The sequence below is a fragment of the Pogona vitticeps genome, chromosome 1, assembly GCF_051106095.1.
Source record: "Pogona vitticeps strain Pit_001003342236 chromosome 1, PviZW2.1, whole genome shotgun sequence".
Lineage (NCBI taxonomy): Eukaryota > Metazoa > Chordata > Lepidosauria > Squamata > Agamidae > Pogona > Pogona vitticeps.
Window position 1 is genome coordinate 192,899,620 of NC_135783.1, and position 17,552 is coordinate 192,917,171.

At 40.3% G+C, this 17,552-nt stretch overlaps 1 protein-coding gene across 4 annotated transcripts in view; it reads left to right on the top strand.

The window, feature by feature from the left end:
• TFPI (tissue factor pathway inhibitor) overlaps window positions 1-16,329 on the top strand; it is a 43,518-nt gene extending 27,189 nt beyond the window's left edge. For 2 of the 4 annotated variants that reach the window (XM_078393605.1, XM_072981293.2), the window contains 6 exons: window positions 923-961; window positions 5,081-5,257; window positions 6,765-6,848; window positions 8,418-8,501; window positions 9,482-9,565; window positions 16,086-16,329. In XM_078393605.1, coding sequence (XP_078249731.1) covers window positions 923-961; window positions 5,081-5,257; window positions 6,765-6,848; window positions 8,418-8,501; window positions 9,482-9,565; window positions 16,086-16,186 — 569 coding nt within the window. In that variant the 3' untranslated portion in view covers window positions 16,187-16,329. Of the gene's footprint in view, window positions 1-922; window positions 962-5,080; window positions 5,258-6,764; window positions 6,849-8,417; window positions 8,502-9,481; window positions 9,566-10,663; window positions 10,866-13,617; window positions 13,801-16,085 lie in introns of those variants that run through there. The other 2 variants (XM_072981285.2, XM_072981290.2) reach the window with 2 other exon arrangements.
• The last annotated feature ends 1,223 nt before the right edge of the window (window positions 16,330-17,552 follow it).

Genomic DNA, 17,552 nt, shown 5'->3' on the forward strand with positions numbered 1-17,552 from the left:
GTATGGGCTTTTATGGATCAGACTCCACTTCCTCAAATATAGGAATTCAAACACATGGCCTGCATGTTTTTATACATATCCCCATTACCTGGTGAGGATGCAGACAATAGACAGAGAGACAGGGATTCATTAACACAGGGATGGAACTATCAAGTTGTTAATTACTTCATGTTGCAGTTCCTGGCCAGGGCAGTAGCTGGGAATTGTAGGCGACTACTAATGGTATTCTGTCATTCTCTCTGTTGGGTCCATCTCCTAGCAGGTTGTTTCTGGGCACCAGTATGACTTTGTCAATTTGCCCCAAACCTGATGAGTAAGCATTTCTTAAACTACATCACCCACTCAACATGGTGAAAAAGCAGATCAGGCAGACGAAGAGCACTTTTGCCAACCACAGACTCAGTCACAACTCAATAATTAACTAATACTGCCCTAGATGTGCCTTGGGCTATTCAGGTGAACACTTGCATGCACTGAGGAGGGAAGAGGCTTCCATTCACAGTTGTGCCTCGATGGGTCCATTGGCATTGTTCCTAGTGCTGTGCACTTGTTACAGGAAGGAGGTGTCAGTAGGAAAGCTACATGCCTATGAAGGAATCCTACCCACCTATACCAGTGCTAAATATGCAGCTGCCCAGGGCATGAAGTCTACCATGGTCCTTAGATATGGCTCTGTTCCTCCTTCAGTTCATGTGGGCATTTATCTGAATGGCTCTTACACGAAAATGTTATGTAGCAAAGGAAAGAAAAAGAGAGAGATCCACATGTTGGACAAGAACCTGTCTTCTTATCCCCCACCTTTATCATCTTTGAAATAAATGGCAGGTATAGTTTTGAAATGGAAGGTGTAGCCATTCTTTGCTGTGCAACTTCATACCGTTTCCATTTTTTCTAATCTAAATATATTTTGTTTCAACTACAGATTTGCCTGAAAAGAAAAAAAGATCAAAATTCAAGAAAGGTAACTTCCTTATTTGTTTCCAAATATTTTGTCACCTGTCAGTGTTTCAAGCTCATTTCCAAGAACAGTATAGTTGAGATAAATTACTCTAGCAAATTCACTGAAATGTTTCCAAAACAATTATAATGATCAGAGCATATTGAAGGATATTTTTCACTTCCTTTCTTCAGTGTAAAGGAAAGAGATTTACATTGTTTTTCAGATGGTATTCAGCTGTTATGTAATGGTAGGAAAACTGATGTAATTAATAACAGAAATAGTTCTAATTAATTGATTAATTATTAATAAATGCACAAAAAATCATTTGATTTTTTTTTCTATTGAAGGACAAAATAAAATATTTTGTTGCACATTCCTGCAAAGCTCCATGGAACTTATAAGAGATTATGGGGCAGGTCGGTTTTTGAGAGGGGTTCTTTAATAGAGCCTAATGGGCAGAGAGACTACCTGTCCCTTAGTTCCTTGCAGCTCCCATGAAACCTTGCCGCATCCAGCCATTTCTTTCTTCTTCAGAGGCAAGCACAACTCATTGCTCACATATGGGCAATGAAAACAGATCTAGGGACTTTACAGTGGGGTCTTGACTTGAGAACTTAATCTGTATTGGAAGGCGGTTCTCAAGTCAAAAAGTTCTCAGGTCAAATCTGCATTTCCCATAGGAATGCATTGAAAACCATTTGATCTGTATCTGCTCTTTTCCGTCTATAGAAACTAATGGGAAGCTGCTATTCTGCCTTCGACCACTAGAGGGGGATATTTTGTTTCTTTTTTTCTTAGGTCAAGAAAGGTACAGGGAAGGCAGGGAAAATACAGTCCAGGCAGTACAGTACCAGGCAGTCTGAAGACTGTCTCCCAATCCACTCTCTAAATGCTGGGAGGAGTGAGGAAGCAGACAGGCACCCTTTTCATTGGCCAACAGTTAACTGAAAGTTCACATTTTGCGCTTTCCCTGCCTCCCACGTGGTTTTTTTTCAGTTCTTAACTCAAATCTAAGTACTTAAGTCAAGTCAATATTTTCCTATGAGAGCGGTTCTTAAGTCAAAATGTTCTTAACTCAAGCCGTTCTTAAGTCAAGACCCCACTGTATTTGTTTGTTTGACTATACTCCCAGAATTCTGGGTGAAGAAATTTCTGGTGAATTTTGGAGTTGCAGTCTAAAAAATGCTGTAGTCCCATGCCAAGTTAGAACATCACACATCTGTAGGCTCTCTCTCGCTCTCTCATTGACACCTAGTGTACCTGAGGAAGAGCCTGCCCCAACAATCTTGCGTCTTATGCACACCAGCAAATAAAACTTAGGAAAAGATAGGTTGACACAGTAGCTATTTTCCAGGGACCATGCATCTTCCAGGGTGCCCAGATTCTTCTGTTACTGTGTAAATTCGTGGGGCTGGACTTAGTCTATATCGTGGGCCTCAATAATGACCATCAGCAGGATCCATACACACAGTGGCTTTATGATCTGCAGGTTAGTTAAAAATGTAGTGATATGTTAGGCTAAATTTTTCATTTATCTTTGACAACTGAATAAAATAACGTATTTATGTATAGATTTATATATAGTGCCCATAGGTTGAATAGGAGTCTTCTCAACACATCCCACAGAAATCTCCTAGGAAAACTTTCCATACATGCTGACTTTTTCCCCCATGGTGGTCAAACCTTCTGTTCTAAAGCTTTTTCACAACATAAACAGCAGCCCAGCTGCTAAGTACAGCTGTTCTAATTTATCATCTACGGTATGTAATGTTTACTAGATTTATAGCAACAAAGAGTGGAATATTGAGCCTCTGGGATAAGAGAGGTTTGCTCATATGGATAAATAATCTTGTTCTTTAAAAATCATCACCCTAAATGGCTTTGATCACTATGAACCTCAGAGACCACTTCATACCTGGTTACCTCTGATTTCATTTCCATCTGATTACATTTCATTGGGTTAAAAGAGGATTGCTCAGATATTTGATTTGCTGTATAAACACTGTAACATTTTTTAATTATTGGTGAATAAGCCTCACATAACAACAATGCTTAATGTCTTCCCAAAAATTGTTATAAGTTTGTCTTGTGTACAAAATGAATACCATATGGACAGTGATGTTTTTTTTTTCAAGATGAATAAGTACTATTCACCTTTGTATTTGGAGCATCCATCCTCACATGGCACGCCATGCCACTTTCATTGTCCCAGCTCAATTAATTTGCTTTTGGATATTTTTCTTCTTGGCTTTGCTCGCGATCATCTTGAATTAGGAAAGGAGCCCACTGGGATGAAATCCATGGAGATCAGCGTGGCTTCCAACATCACAGTGATCTGAGGACTGGAAACGCTGTGTTGCCAAGGGCTTCTTTTTCAAACTGTAAAAGGGAAAAAAAACGACTGACTTTTAATAAGCAAGGTGATTTGCCCGAGGAGTGTGGGCATCCTTAGGCAGAGCAGGCCCCTGGCATATAACAGCAGCAGTTCATTTATCATTTTGATATTAAAATGCACAAAATCCCCCAGGGGAAAAATAAAGAAACTCATATGACAATCTGAAGGTGCCACAGAGTTTTGATATTTCCAAGCAGACCTGAAAACAAACATAAACTTTTTCAGTGCCATCTCCTTATAGAGCCTTATGAGTATTTCATTCCTTTACTAGTTCTAGTGGATTCAAATGGCTACAAACACCAGGAGGTTGATAGTTTTACCTCAAGAGCTGAGGAGAAAGTTAATTTCATAATTTTCTGAAAGACTTGAAAGTAGGGTTCAAGGATAGGGTGTGGGTGAAAGAATTCATTAAACTTCCCACTCACCTATTTTTTTAATTGCCACCTATTTTTATTGCCTGGTTGGCAATGGCAGCCACATTTCGAATGGCTATATAGCAATCTTTTCTCCCTTCTTAATTGTGGGACTCCAGAGTGAGGACATAAAATATTCGAGCCATAGTATAGTATGGTGTAGTATTCTGTGGATTGTTTTACTTGTGTATTTGGATATTGGTCTTTGACTGTATCAAAGGTGATGATTGATTGATTCATTGATTGAGATTAAAAATGGCAGCAGCAACCGGTGAAAGTTTGATGCCACTAACAGTAAGTTTATTCCATACTAGGGATGGGAAAAAATACTGGCTAAATTGCTTTTTGGTGATGGTTTAAGCCAGTGGTTCTTAACCTTTGTTACTCGGATGCTTTTGAACTGCAACTCACAGAAACCCCAGTCAGGACAGCTGGTGGTGAAGGCTTCTGGGAGTTGCAGTCCAAAACTCCTGAGTAACCCAAGGTTAAGAACCAGTGGTTTAAGCTATCTCAACATGCTAAATCCCCTCAATGAGGAGTTTTAAAGCCCCAGGAGATTCTTTACCTCAAGCCAAGAATGAAAGAGCTCTTTCCCACCCCACAGGTGCTCTGTAATTTGTATAAACTGTCTATACCTCCTTTTCATTTTGAATAAAGTATTTGTGTGAGCATGCTACTCACACAGAGATAGAAAGTGCAGAACAATGAGCTGATTTGTTTCAAAGGGGTAAACAACTCATCTAGTATTTCAGATCCTCAAAACAGGTAGCATCCTATTTAGGAGCAATTTGCACAAAATAGGCACTTTTGTACAAAAATTGGCAGGTATTTTGAGCAAAACATCCTTCTCAGCTCTAACCAATGCAGGAATTCTACTGACAGTATCAAAGGATGCCCTGCATCCTCTCATTCAGGAGGACGAGAATGTTACAGTTCCTCATCTTTCCCAGGGAGGATGAGGCAAGTAAGGAGTTACATCCTCCCTAGTGATTTGTTGTGCTTTTCTGATCTTGTTTGTCATTTACTTACAACTAGTTGTGCCTCCGGTATCACCAAAGTGCTCTCCAACAGAATGAATAGTTTGAAAACTGGATTAGGAAACAAAGGTTGAATTCAAATTAACCCTAATCTATGAAAATCTTCCATTATTAAAACTAGAACATTGAACAGTTGCTTAGATTTGTACCAGTGAAATTAATGAGACTGAGAAGTGTTTAATTTTTGGTGATGTGGTGATTTCATCATCCAGTCAATAGATATCAATAAGCTAATCATGGAAAATCAGACATAATTGTTTTTTTTTTTTTTCTTGAAACAAAATCTTATTCCCAGAACAGCCTGAATTCTGCCTTCTGGAAAATGACCCTGGAGTCTGCCGTGGATTGATTACCAGGTACTTCTACAACAGAGAGTCACTGAAGTGTGAAAAGTTCCTGTATGGTGGTTGCCTAGGAAACCAAAACAACTTTCGGTCTTTGAAGGAATGCCAGGATACCTGCCAAGATACGTGTAAGTGGGCTCGTCTTCTGGGACTAAATGCCTTGGTGCCTGTAACATGATGAATAGATCAAGAAGCTGTTGCCCCACACTTATGCTGGAATGACAAGCATTGATCCTTGGACTGAGAGAAGCCACCACCACCACCAGGGGCCCACAGGCATGACTGTATAGTTGATCCCATTCCAAAATGGTTGCAAAACAGTTCAAGCTCCATTTGAGGTGGTGATACAGATTCAATTATCTCTTTTCTCTAGAGGACTTCCCGGCTGCTATGGCCAATAAGGAGAGCTGTACTATTTCATATCTCAAAGTAAGGGTTGCTTAGTTGGATATTCCTCTGATTTGCAGAGGTTCCAGCAGCATGGAAATGCATAATGTTAAGGCCGCCCAGGGCATAATGGCATTACCTGTCCTGGCAATTTGCTCTCCAAGGTGTTCACCACATCCTGGCTAATGGCAGAGCTTGCCTCGCACACGCCTTTCCTCTAAAGATTCTATATGCACACGCTGTAGCATTTTTATTCCTTAGCCTGGGAATGAAGCAAAGATGGAGGCTAATTATTAAATCATCTTTGGAAAAGCTGTGTGAATCACGCAGCAGCAAAGTACAACATTTCTGAATATGAGATGGGAATAAATATGGCTTTTGTAAAATATAAGTGAAATAGAATTCTAAAAATATCTTGTGTTTAAATAATATTCCACCCAAATGTATTATTTTTATGAAACACCTTTTTTCATCCTCATGGAAATCTCAAACAGAGATGGGCAGAACCAGCGGTTCTTCCCCAGTTTGTTTACCTCTGCAACGGGTGTTCAACTATTCGGTGCCCCACCCCTCTCAGAGGCCACATCCCTGCTTACTTTCCCCCACCTCCTCCCAGTACTGCCTCTGAGTGGATGCCCGCCAAAGGGGACGAGATGCCAAACCACCAAACACTTGTTGCAGCGGTAAATGAACCAGCATGAACCGCCAAACTGGCGGTTTGTGCCCCTCTCTAGTCTCAAATGCAATCCTTAGATTCTGTTTGCACAAGGTGTAAGACTGTTTATTTGTTTGTTTGTTTGCTTGCTTGCTTATTTGTTTCTTTGCTGGCTGGCTGGCTTGCTTGCTGGTTTGTTTGAGATATTTATGTGCCACATAAATAGATGCCAAGCAGTCTTAAAATGAAGGAAAATTAACCCATCAAACCTCACATCACAAACTAACATTGATAACCAAGTAAAACTTAAAGCTTAATTTAAACTAAGACAAGGCATTGCAAAACTAATGGCAAGGCCTTACTCACCATATAATGCCCGCTTGCTCAGGTGTTGCTTCCGTTAGTTGTGGCTCTTGTGTGACCTCTAGCAGAATACCATGAATGCTTCAGATTTTTCTGCTTTTCAAACCTTGGATATGACCCACAGTAAAAAGAAAGATTAAAATAATGTATTGATGTTGTACTAAGTATGTGGCAGTCATCATGTTCTCTTCCCAATACAGAGCCTCTGTATCATTGTTTCTTTCTTCCAGACCCTTTAATCAATGCACTGCAAACAGAGGAGGACAATTTGCCCTTTAACGAAGCTGGTAACAGTACTCCAATTGTGCAGCGAGGTATACATTTAAAAAGCTTGTTGTGGAATAAGAATTAAGGAAATTCCCATCATTCTTCCTTGAATTCTGATTCCTAGGAGAGACGATACTGTTTTTCATTTCAAACGAGGGGTTGTGGATTCAAATCTTTCTCTCGTTTAGAGAATCCCAGGCACATGGAAAGCTACCGTGTCACATGGCAATGAGGAAGGAGAATTATGTCTGGTGCATTTGTTAAATTTCAAACATTTCTTCACAAAAGTGAGAGAAAACATGGGAATGTGGGAGAAGGCAAAAGTGAAGGATTCACACCAAAGGATGAGGAAAAAGGCACTTAGTTCCCAGCTCTTCAAAATTTGGCCTTCAATCCCTGTGTATTCAGCCATGTTTCTTCTGCCACATTAGAACTGCTGTTCTTTCTCCTGACTGGCTACTCATTTTTAATAGTGTCATGGCAGGAAGGCACATGGTGGTTCTCTCCATATTGAAAATAGCTGTACTGAGTGAATACAATGGTATGGTTGTGTTTGGTCAGTTGGTTCATTTTGGGGAAGAACATCAGAATGCAGAAATTTCTTCATAAATTCAACAGTAGGAAAGTGAGGGGTTTTTTTATTTAAAAAAAAACCCAATGTGGGAGGAAGTGAAACTGACAGATCCACCTATTCTTCCCAGAGAGAAGTCTGGGATGAAACTCTATTTCCTGAAATGCAAAGGATCGCACACGCCTTTTAATGTGTTCTATCAAAAACAAACAGCCATTCAGAATATACCAGCCGAGTCCTGACCCCCTACCCCACAAATTTACATGAATGTACTGTAAAGACAATGTTTTTTTCCTTAATATGGAAGAAAAGAAAAGTGGAAGGGTACTATTTAAATCCTTCTTGAAGAAATTATGTGAGCAACATGGCAGCAATGAAGCATATTGCTGAGCACAGAGTGGGAACACCTTTTGTAAAATGTAATTGTAAATGAACTGAACAGTGGTGACTTTTTAAAGGACAAGGAAGGAGGAGATATTGTGCAACAGCAAATTACTACCATCCACGGTGTTGAAAAACAGCCCTGACCATTGCTTTGTGTTTGGGTGAGAAGTGGTTAACTGATGAAAAAAAGGAATCGGCTTCTGGGATTTTCCCTTGTGCAGTCTCACTTGGTGAATGGTAGTGAACATCCTCTAGACCAGTGGTGTCGAACTGTGGCCCTCCAGATGTTCTTGGACTTCAACTCCCAGAAGCCTTCACCACCCCCTCTGCTGGCCAGGATTTCTGGGAGTTGAAGGCCAAGAACATCTGGAGGGCCACAGTTCGACACCACTGCTCTAGACCATCTTGATGGCTGCCATGGGTTTCATCAACATTCAGGCTGCCCTTTGCTAGGCAAAACGTGGCATCCTTTTTCTGCAGCCAACACAGGGATGGTATTGGGTCATTACCTGGCTTTTTGAATTCATGGGTACAGAAGCACAATATCCCACATTCAGAAACCACAGGGATTTTTTAAAAATTAAATACATCAGTCACTCCTTCCTGGCTCCACTACACACAGTGTTTAAAACCTGTTTTATCACTGACTCTTTCCTTCCAGCTCCTTTAGTGGCCATGTCTCAAGCAGAGAACGACAGCTTGCTCTTTAGCACAGCAGACAGTAGGACTCCACATGTCCAAAAGGGTATGTATGAAAAAACATACTGTCCAGTAACATTGCACAGGGTTTCAAAAAGGAGGGTTTAACATTTCCCTTCCTTCTTCTGGGGTTCCAGTTCATAAGCAGGCCTCAGATCTCAGGAGAGAAGTTGAATGATTTGCAGAATTCCATGTCTGCAGAAGTCCAAGTTAGAATTTTGGTCAGTTGAGAACTCCCCACCAGTAGGGCCACTGGCCTTCCTGACTAAAGAATTCTGGGAGCAGTATTCAAAAAAGAAAATTTCTAATCTTTGTTGCAAACACATAGAAAGCCAGAATGTTGAGGAAAATGTTGGATGGCAAACTTACTACTTGAAAATGCTGACAGGCAACCCCTCACCATTAGTCTGAAGTCATAATTGTCCCTCCTCCACAACATCTTTTGATGAAGTTTTTGAACTGACAGCATGCAGCTAGTCTCTCTCTCCCCCCCCTCTCTCAGTTTTACCCTGGGGAAAAAGCAAAAGGGAAGGATAGTCATTAAATCTTGAAGAAATGATGGAACACTACAGTAGCAAATCAGTGGCCTGCTGAATCTTCAGTGGGAATGACTGGCTTTGAAAAATGTGACTGAATTCCTAATGAAAAGGAAATACAGTACATACAAAATAATATTATGCTTGCTAGCTCTCTCTGTGTGTGAGGGGGGGAAGAGAGAGAGACTGCATCCATATATATACTGTATAATATGTAAAACTATGGTTTCAAATGATGCACTGCCGTAATATTGAACTATCCACAAGATGTGGGTGCACAGCCTGAAGAAGATGATTTATCATAAACAGCTAGTTGTTATTTTTTCAATGGTCTGATAAAGGTATCACCTGCTCTTGCATTTGTATTATTTTTGGGGACCATGCAGTCTTTTTCCATTTTTCCCCTGCCATAAAATTAATTATGTGCCAATAAGATGTTTTCTGTGCACATTATTTTAAAAACCTCTTATCTCTGCTTCTGTTCTTTCAGTGCCTTTATCCAATGGACTGAAAACAGAGGATGATGTTGCGATGTTTAGCAGAGTGAATGAAAGCACCCCACTTGTTGAACAAGGTATGCATTGTTTCAAAAGGATTAGGAATACCACTATAGTATTTCTTATCTGAATCTCTTTCTGAAGTTCTGATTAGCCTGTCTTATTTCCAGAGAAGAACCATCAGAAAGCAGAAGTTAATACAAAAGTAGTTAGTATTATGAAAAAGATTTGTAGAGGAGAATGGAAAGAAATTGGTAGAAAAGGAGATAACAGCTTAACTAATGGTCCATCAGTGCAGCCCAATATCTGCCAGAGGAAGAACTCGCTACTAGCTAAGAAACTATGAATCCTTTAAAAAAACAGCAAGCAAATTTTGCATTTGTGGGAGTCAAAAGACTCGTAAGTTGCACTAAAGTAGACCTATTGAATCAGTGGAGATTTGGTGAGTCGACTCCTCAGTAAGTTTCATGGACTCAAATGGGCCTATTCTAATTGTGACTTACTATACCAAAGTAATTCATAACTTGAGCAGGCCCATGTGAATCAGTGGAATTTATGGAGGACTTGACTCACCAAAGCCCCACTGATTCAATGGGCCTGCTCTAGCATAGCTTATTCTGCTAAACAATAGGATTTCAAAGTTTTCTGCTTTGCATTTGTTTATTTATTCAAAGTGTTGTGAATGCTGCAGTTTGCTGTAAATTTCAGTTCCGTAGGATTTTCCTCTGCACTGCACTGCCAACATGGAATTTTTTTTTGTCTTTCTTAAACTTGGAGCCAAGATCTTTGTCTGTTGGTGGTTGTGTTGCAATCCTGTGTGGTGTATTGGCAACATGGGGAAGCATTTGGGAGACTCATTAAAATACCAGACAATTGATGTTGGATTGGTTTGTTTTTATATGCAATCATACGTATCATTGCATCAGGATTACTTTGTGGCGATGATTTTTCAGGCTGTGACTGACGCCCTCAAATTAGTAGAAAGCTAAGTAATGGACATGCATATTTTGATAGGAATTAAGTATATACTGTGATGACTTCCTTATCTTAGATCTTGATTTATATCTAATCTGAGAGCAGTGCTTTAAGGATGCACTACAAATATTTCTCCATAGATCTTTACTCTGTCAAAGACTGAGGCATGTCATTTTTAACTTTTTTTTTACAATTCACAGTTGTATGGGAGGGAGAAGGCAACAGCTGGAAAAAGACTGATCATTTTCATCACATTTTGCTTCTGGCAATCTGCATTTCTACCCATATGTGCATCTGGTGACTGGCAGGCAGTTTCTGGATTGTGCATACTGGCTAGAAAACATGGGAAGTGTGCTGGGAGCAACCAACAAGATCTCCTCAATAAAGTTTGGCTACGTGCAAGTTTGGAGAGTGTTGTGTCATTTTTGGCATTGCAGCTGTAGACACCATTCAGGTCGCAATCCAATAACCTATTTATTTATTTATTTATTTATTTATTTGCCGCTGACTTAGTGCAAATCCCTACTCTAAGTGATTTACAACAAACCAAAAAAGGGAAATAAGCAAACAACACAAATCATAAACCGAACCACACCTACACTGGACATACGTGAGACATATACAATGTATTAAAAACCGCAAGAGATGGCAGAAACAAGGAACTGTTGGCCTAAGGGAGGATGTTCCTGAATGCCTCTTGAAAGAGGACCATTTTCAGCATCCTCTTAAAAGATGGTAGAGAGGGCAACCTGATGTACTTCCATTGGGAGCCTATTCCAAGGGTAAGGGGCCACAACCAAGAAGGTGTGTTTTCTGTTGACTATCTTCTTTGACTTTCTTGGTGTAGTAACTTGAAGAAGTGAAGCCTATGAATAATGAGTGATGTGGGCTGATGCTCTTAGGAAAAGATGCTCTGACAAGTAATGGGACCCCAAACCACTGAGGGATTTATAGACTAGCACAAAAATCTGGAACCGGGCCCAGAACACAACAGGAAGCCAATGCAGGCAAACCAAGACCTGAGAGATGTGATCCAATTTGTTCACACTTGACACCAGTCTGACTGCTGCATTCCACACCCATTGTAATCTCTGGATAAGCCTCAATGGCAGGTCCATATAGTGTTACAGCAGTCAATCTTAGAAATCATCAGCGCATGCACCAATGTTATCAGGGATGCAGCATCTAGGCAGGAGTGCATCTGGGCGATCAGTCTAAATTGGTTAATGGCTGAAATGGACACAGCCAATAATTGGTGTTCTAAAGACAGGGCTGAGTCCAAAAGCACACTCAAGTGGGCTATAGTGACTGGGTGTGACTATGCAGAGGACTGTGCTATCAGTCTGCTGTTTGTAGATGCTGCCGCTGGCAAAGCCTGTGCTTGACTTCAAGTTTTGCACACCACTCATATAGAGACAAAGGGGTGGCTATAGTAGAATTAGTTTTCTATGGGACTATAATGATAGTTGTGATGGAAATCAAGCTTCAAGAAGTGATATGTCATAGTGATCAAGTGATCAAAGGGGTCAGTTGATTTGTGGCCTGAATTGCCTTGATTTTGGAGAGAGGGTATCAACCACAACTTTGGAAACACATACACACACAACAAAACATGCACAAAGCAAACCAAAACAAAACAAAAACAGAGCTGAGGAAAAAAACCAAAGGTTTGTTTTCAACCAATACTTTGTGTGCTCAGACTTACCACATATATTGAATTTCTTAAGCAGCAAGTGTCTTGAGCTAGTCCTTGATTATGCTTTATATAATGGGCAATTTTTAAGCACTACTGCTATATTTCTTGGAGGGTGGAATGCTTTTGTATCCAGCACTGATTTCTGCATAATGAACCAAATTTAGTATGATCCAATATATTTACTAATGTAAACACTAGCCACACTTTGGTCATGTTAGTTCATTTTTATCAGAATTTACTCTGCAGTTTTTGCTATTTTTAATATATTTGTGTCAATTCCAGTGTTGATATTATTCATGTGGAAGCAACTCCTTCAAAGGCAAACAGAACAATTTTCCTCCTCCTGTAGCCCCGCCTGTCCCTTCGCCTTCCTTGCACCTAAAACCCTATTCTAGAGGGTATATAGACTGGGGCATAAGTAGATGGCTCTGGATAATCTGTAAAAGGAAGGCTCTGAAAGTTCAAACATGATCATGGTGATTTTCAAGTTGGATGTAGGCCTTGAGATATTTCTGTTTTAACATTTCTAAAAAGTGTATTTTAAAAAAAAGGATTTACAGCAGTCTTGGGTTCGATGATATTTGCCAGAATCCTATTGGTTACTTACACTGGCATAAGTGCATTTGAGGGGTGAATTGGTGCTTGTTAACAAAATGTCATTTGTTTCCCTCACTGTACAACACCAACATGCAATTTTAAAGGCAAGTGAACTAGCAGCAATGCTAGCCAGCAACAATGCATGTCTACAGTTTATGCCATTGGACTCAACAGTCGTATAACTAACTGTTAGGATTCTGGCCTCGAAATAGAAATTAGCCATATGATTATCTTGATTATTACTGAGGTGGGTGAATTTGTCATGTTGTTGCCTATGCCCTTTTGGCATGGTTTATGCATAATTCTAGGGATGTGGTGGTGCTGCAGGTTAAACTGCAGAAGCCTCTGTGCTGCAAGGTCAGAAAACCAGCATTCGTAAGATTGAATCCACGCGACGGAGTGAGCTCCCGTCTCTTGTCCCAGCTCCTGCCAACGTAGCAGTTCGAAAGCATATAAATGCGAGTAGATAAATAGGTACCACCTCGGTGGGAAGGTAATGGCGTTCCGTGTCTAGTCATGCTGGCCACGTGACCACGGAAACTGTCTACGGACAAACACTGGCTCTAAAGCTTGGAGATGGGGATGAGCACCACGCCCTAGAGTCAGACACAGCTGGACTAAACGTCAAAAATGCATAATTCTATGTCTTTTAGAAAGATTTGTGTTTTTTCTTATTTTTAGAATAACCGCTTTAACAACTAAAAATGTATATATTCCCTCAAAATATAAATACAGGTTCATTTGAATGGCAGAGAATTGCTTTGCAACACTCAAAGAAGTGTGTATTTGTAGCAGGAAAAACACTAAAAAGCAGCCTTAAAAATGCAGTTGTTTCTCACCGTGCTTCCTCCCTGTGTCTAGAGCCTGTCCTTCTGCCTTCCCTCTGCATGATGCACATGGATAGAGGTCTTTGCAGAGCCCAAGCAAAAAGGTTCTTCTACAACTACTCAACTGGAAAGTGCCGCCCCTTCAGCTACAGCGGATGTGGTGGGAACGAAAACAACTTTACGACGAGAAAGTCGTGCCTGCAGATGTGTAAGAAAGGTATGGTCACAACGACAAATGTGAGACATAAGGGTGATTATTTTCGATCCAGCTTGGAGAAAGGTTATGCTGAATGGATAAGTCACACCAAATTCTCAACCTGGTCCCCAGGTCAAGCTCACCACCAGCATGTTCACTTTGGCCGTGCAGTTTGTCAATCACCCGGAGTGCAGAGTCATGAGGAAAGTAGGGCTAGGAAGGACGGAGAGCTCTGCCTTGCTGGAATTATGGTTGCATCCGGGATGGCTCAGAGACGGAGCTGGGGAAGATGCCTCATTCTAAAATATGGGATGAGGGCGGCTCTCTCTGACCCATTCATTAGATTTCTACAGCTGCAGCAAACTAGCCTGTAGCTTGTGAAACAATGTTTTACATATTAGAATGAGGGTTCACTCTAGATATGTCATCTGTATCTTGTCAGCTCTAGACTGGGCTATTAATTGAACATACTCAGGTCACCTTTTCTAAAGGCCATCCTGAGAGGCTTTACCGGTTCACGTACCTAGGTATAGGTTTATACCTAGGTATAAAACATTGAAATAAAACATTAAAATAAAACATTAAAGCAAAGCATGCAGTTTATATACTGTCCCATAGTGCTTAAAGCACTCTCTGGTTGGTTTACAATTTAATTATGCAAGCTACACATTACCACACCCCAGCAAGCCGTGTAGTCAGTTTACGGACCTAGGAAGGATGGAAGGCTGAGTGAACCTTGAGCCGGCTACCTGGGATTGAACCCAGGTTATGAGCAGAGTTGTGGTTGCAGTACTGCAGTATAACCACTGCACTAGGGGGCTCATTCTGATACCAGGCTTCAATTCATTTCTTTATTATAAAACATACAGTATTGGAATGTGAGGCAAGAATTCAACAAGTCTAGAAAGCAAAGATGCAAACATGGCAAAAATGTAATTCCACACAAATTCAAGAATCCCCATTCATCAGATGTGAAGTACCAGACAAATATGAGGCACCCATCTGGTTGTTTTCATTTTGTTTGGAAAGTTTACAAAAAGACACCCTTTGAGCAACTCAGCATGTTATATCCTGAACTGGGTGACTCTATGAAGCACCACTATTTTTTTTATTAGATTCCAGAAAACTGATCTCTGTCACTCGTCTACATGAGAAAAGATGGGTGTTTTAAGCAACAGGTGCCATAAACACACTTCATGGGAAAGAATATTGGTAGCCTCATGAGAGAACATCACCTCGAATGTTGGCGGGCAACCTGTTTAATTATGTTTTGCTGTGTAACCATACCTTTATCTTTGATTGCACATGCAGGCTAGGTAAAGGCAAAGGTAAAGGTTCCCCTTGACAATTTTTGTCCAGTCGTTTTCGATTCTAGGGGGCGGTGCTCATCCCCGTTTCCAAGCCATAGAGCCAGCGTTTTGTCCGAAGACAATCTTGCGTGGTCACATGGCCAGTGCGACTTAGACACGGAACGCTGTTACCTTCCCACCGAGATGGTCCCTATTTATCTACTTGCATTTGCATGCTTTCGAACCGCTAGGTTGGCGGGAACCTCTTCTAATTGCACTAGTTCACACTTTACTGCTCTTAAGTCAAGGAGTTATCGGAAGCTCATAATTTGTTGTGCCTCGTTCAAACCCAAGCTTTTGATTAGGATTTCTTGACCACACCATCCTGTTACTTTTTCCAGCAGGATAGCCAACCCAGTAGTGTTCTCATTCCATGCTCAATTTTTTTAAAGAACTAAATCATGAATCCTTTATACCCTCTCTTTTACATTTATTTATTTATTTCCATTAATATTCATTTATTCACTCGTTCATTTATAAATTATGTTTGAGTGTCAATGTGATATAGGGGATAAAGTGTTGAACTCAGGCTCAGGTGATGTGGGTTCAAATCCCCACTTGTCCATGGAAATTTACCACAGGGTAGCAATGGTAAAACCACTCCCTAAATCTCTCACATATCTTGAAAACTCTATTAGGATCCCCATAGCTCAGATGCCACTTGGCAGCTCTTAGCAAACGCATAAACATATTCGGTTTACTGTTCTTACGAATAGCATAAAGACAAAATATCCTCAGCCCATCAAACATAATAAACAATACTTATGGGCCATAACGTCAGTTTTGACTTACAGTGACCTTTTTCAGGGTTTTCTAGGTAAAGAGTACTCGGAAACGGTTTATCATTTCCTTCTTCTGGGGGGCATCTTGGGCCAACCAAAAATAAGAACCTCACAGTTTGGAAAAACCATGTTTTTGAAAAAACAAAACATTCTGATTCTCTTTTGTTCCATCCAGGTTTCTTTCCCAAAAAAAGGGGTATGATGAAAATCCGCAGGAAAAGGAAGAGACAACGAGTAAAGCTGATTAATGATGAAATCGTCATTGAAAGGATATAATCACCACTCAAGTGCTCTGGAAATTTATTGTTTTGACCACATCATTTGTATTACCTGCTTTATTTAACATTTTCCATACTCATTATTTACCAGTGCTTTTGTGTTTCCTTTTCCTTTATAATTAAAACAAAAACAAAAACTGAGGAACCACATTTTTTTAATGGTTAAACTCATATTGCAATCATATCCTTACTTACACCGAAGGCAATTTGCATGGTTACTGTGACTACAGAATGCAAGACTGTCATCGTGACTGTCTGTATCATTCATTTGCCTACTGAGTTGCTTTTCTTAATCGAAATAGAAAACTGTAGCGACCAAGAATTTCCTTGAAATGAAGATTAGAAGACCCACAGTATGGACTTTGCCAGAGAAGTGGTTTTACAATTGCAGATGTCTTCCAAACGATTCCCATGCAATGTGATATCTTGTGGTCAATAGACCCAATCCCATGGTTAACCCTTTTGCAGACGTTGACATGTTTATGGAAGTCTCTGCTCTACAGTGGATTTCTGTTTGTACCTCATGGAACTCTGGGAATCTTTGGGTTTTGGACAGAGGTACATAAAACTCAGGACTTCCACAAACTTGAAAATCTTGGAATTTTGTGACTTTCTACATTTGTGCATGTTTTAGAATCGTAAATCTGCTCCGATAGTAGTTTAGGTCTGAGAGCTTTCCCAGAATCTGGGTTCATCATGGTGTCTACCATAAGAAGCCATGGTGATGTACCATAGGACTGGCTCCAGAATTTTGTGGGCTCACAGTACACAAGGATGCCCTTTCATTATCAATCTGACAAATCCTGTTCCTTTTCCATCCACACATTTCCCTCTTTGCCTTCTTCTTTTTGGCCCCACAACTTAAAACAAAAGCAAGTCGTGTCCAATATGTCAACCCCATGCTGTCAAATAAAAACAGTAGAAACACTTGGATTTTACTGGTTTCCCCTCATACAATCCAAATATAGCTTAAAGTGGTTGAGACTGTGACGCCAGCTCAAATGTATAGTTTTTATCAATGTTCACTGCATATGAGAGTTTTGTCTTGCTTATGCAAGACAAAACTCAGGTTAGTTGGTGACTACATATTTACATAGTCAAAGAAATACTTTGCATTGTGATTGAGGTATGAGTAGAAATGGCTGCCCAAAATTATTCTTTTTACCGAAGGCAAAAACGCCATTTTGTTGAATGTTCTTAGGTAAGGCAAAATTCTTCCGAGTGTGGAAGTAGGAGGAAAAGTTATTGCTTTGTCTTCTCAGTGCAGTTAATCTATCATATTGTTAGTGGATAAAAGGAAGGTATGAGTTAAGAGAGAGGAGTAGAATGAACAGCAGCCAAGCCTCTTTCAACAAGATTAAAAC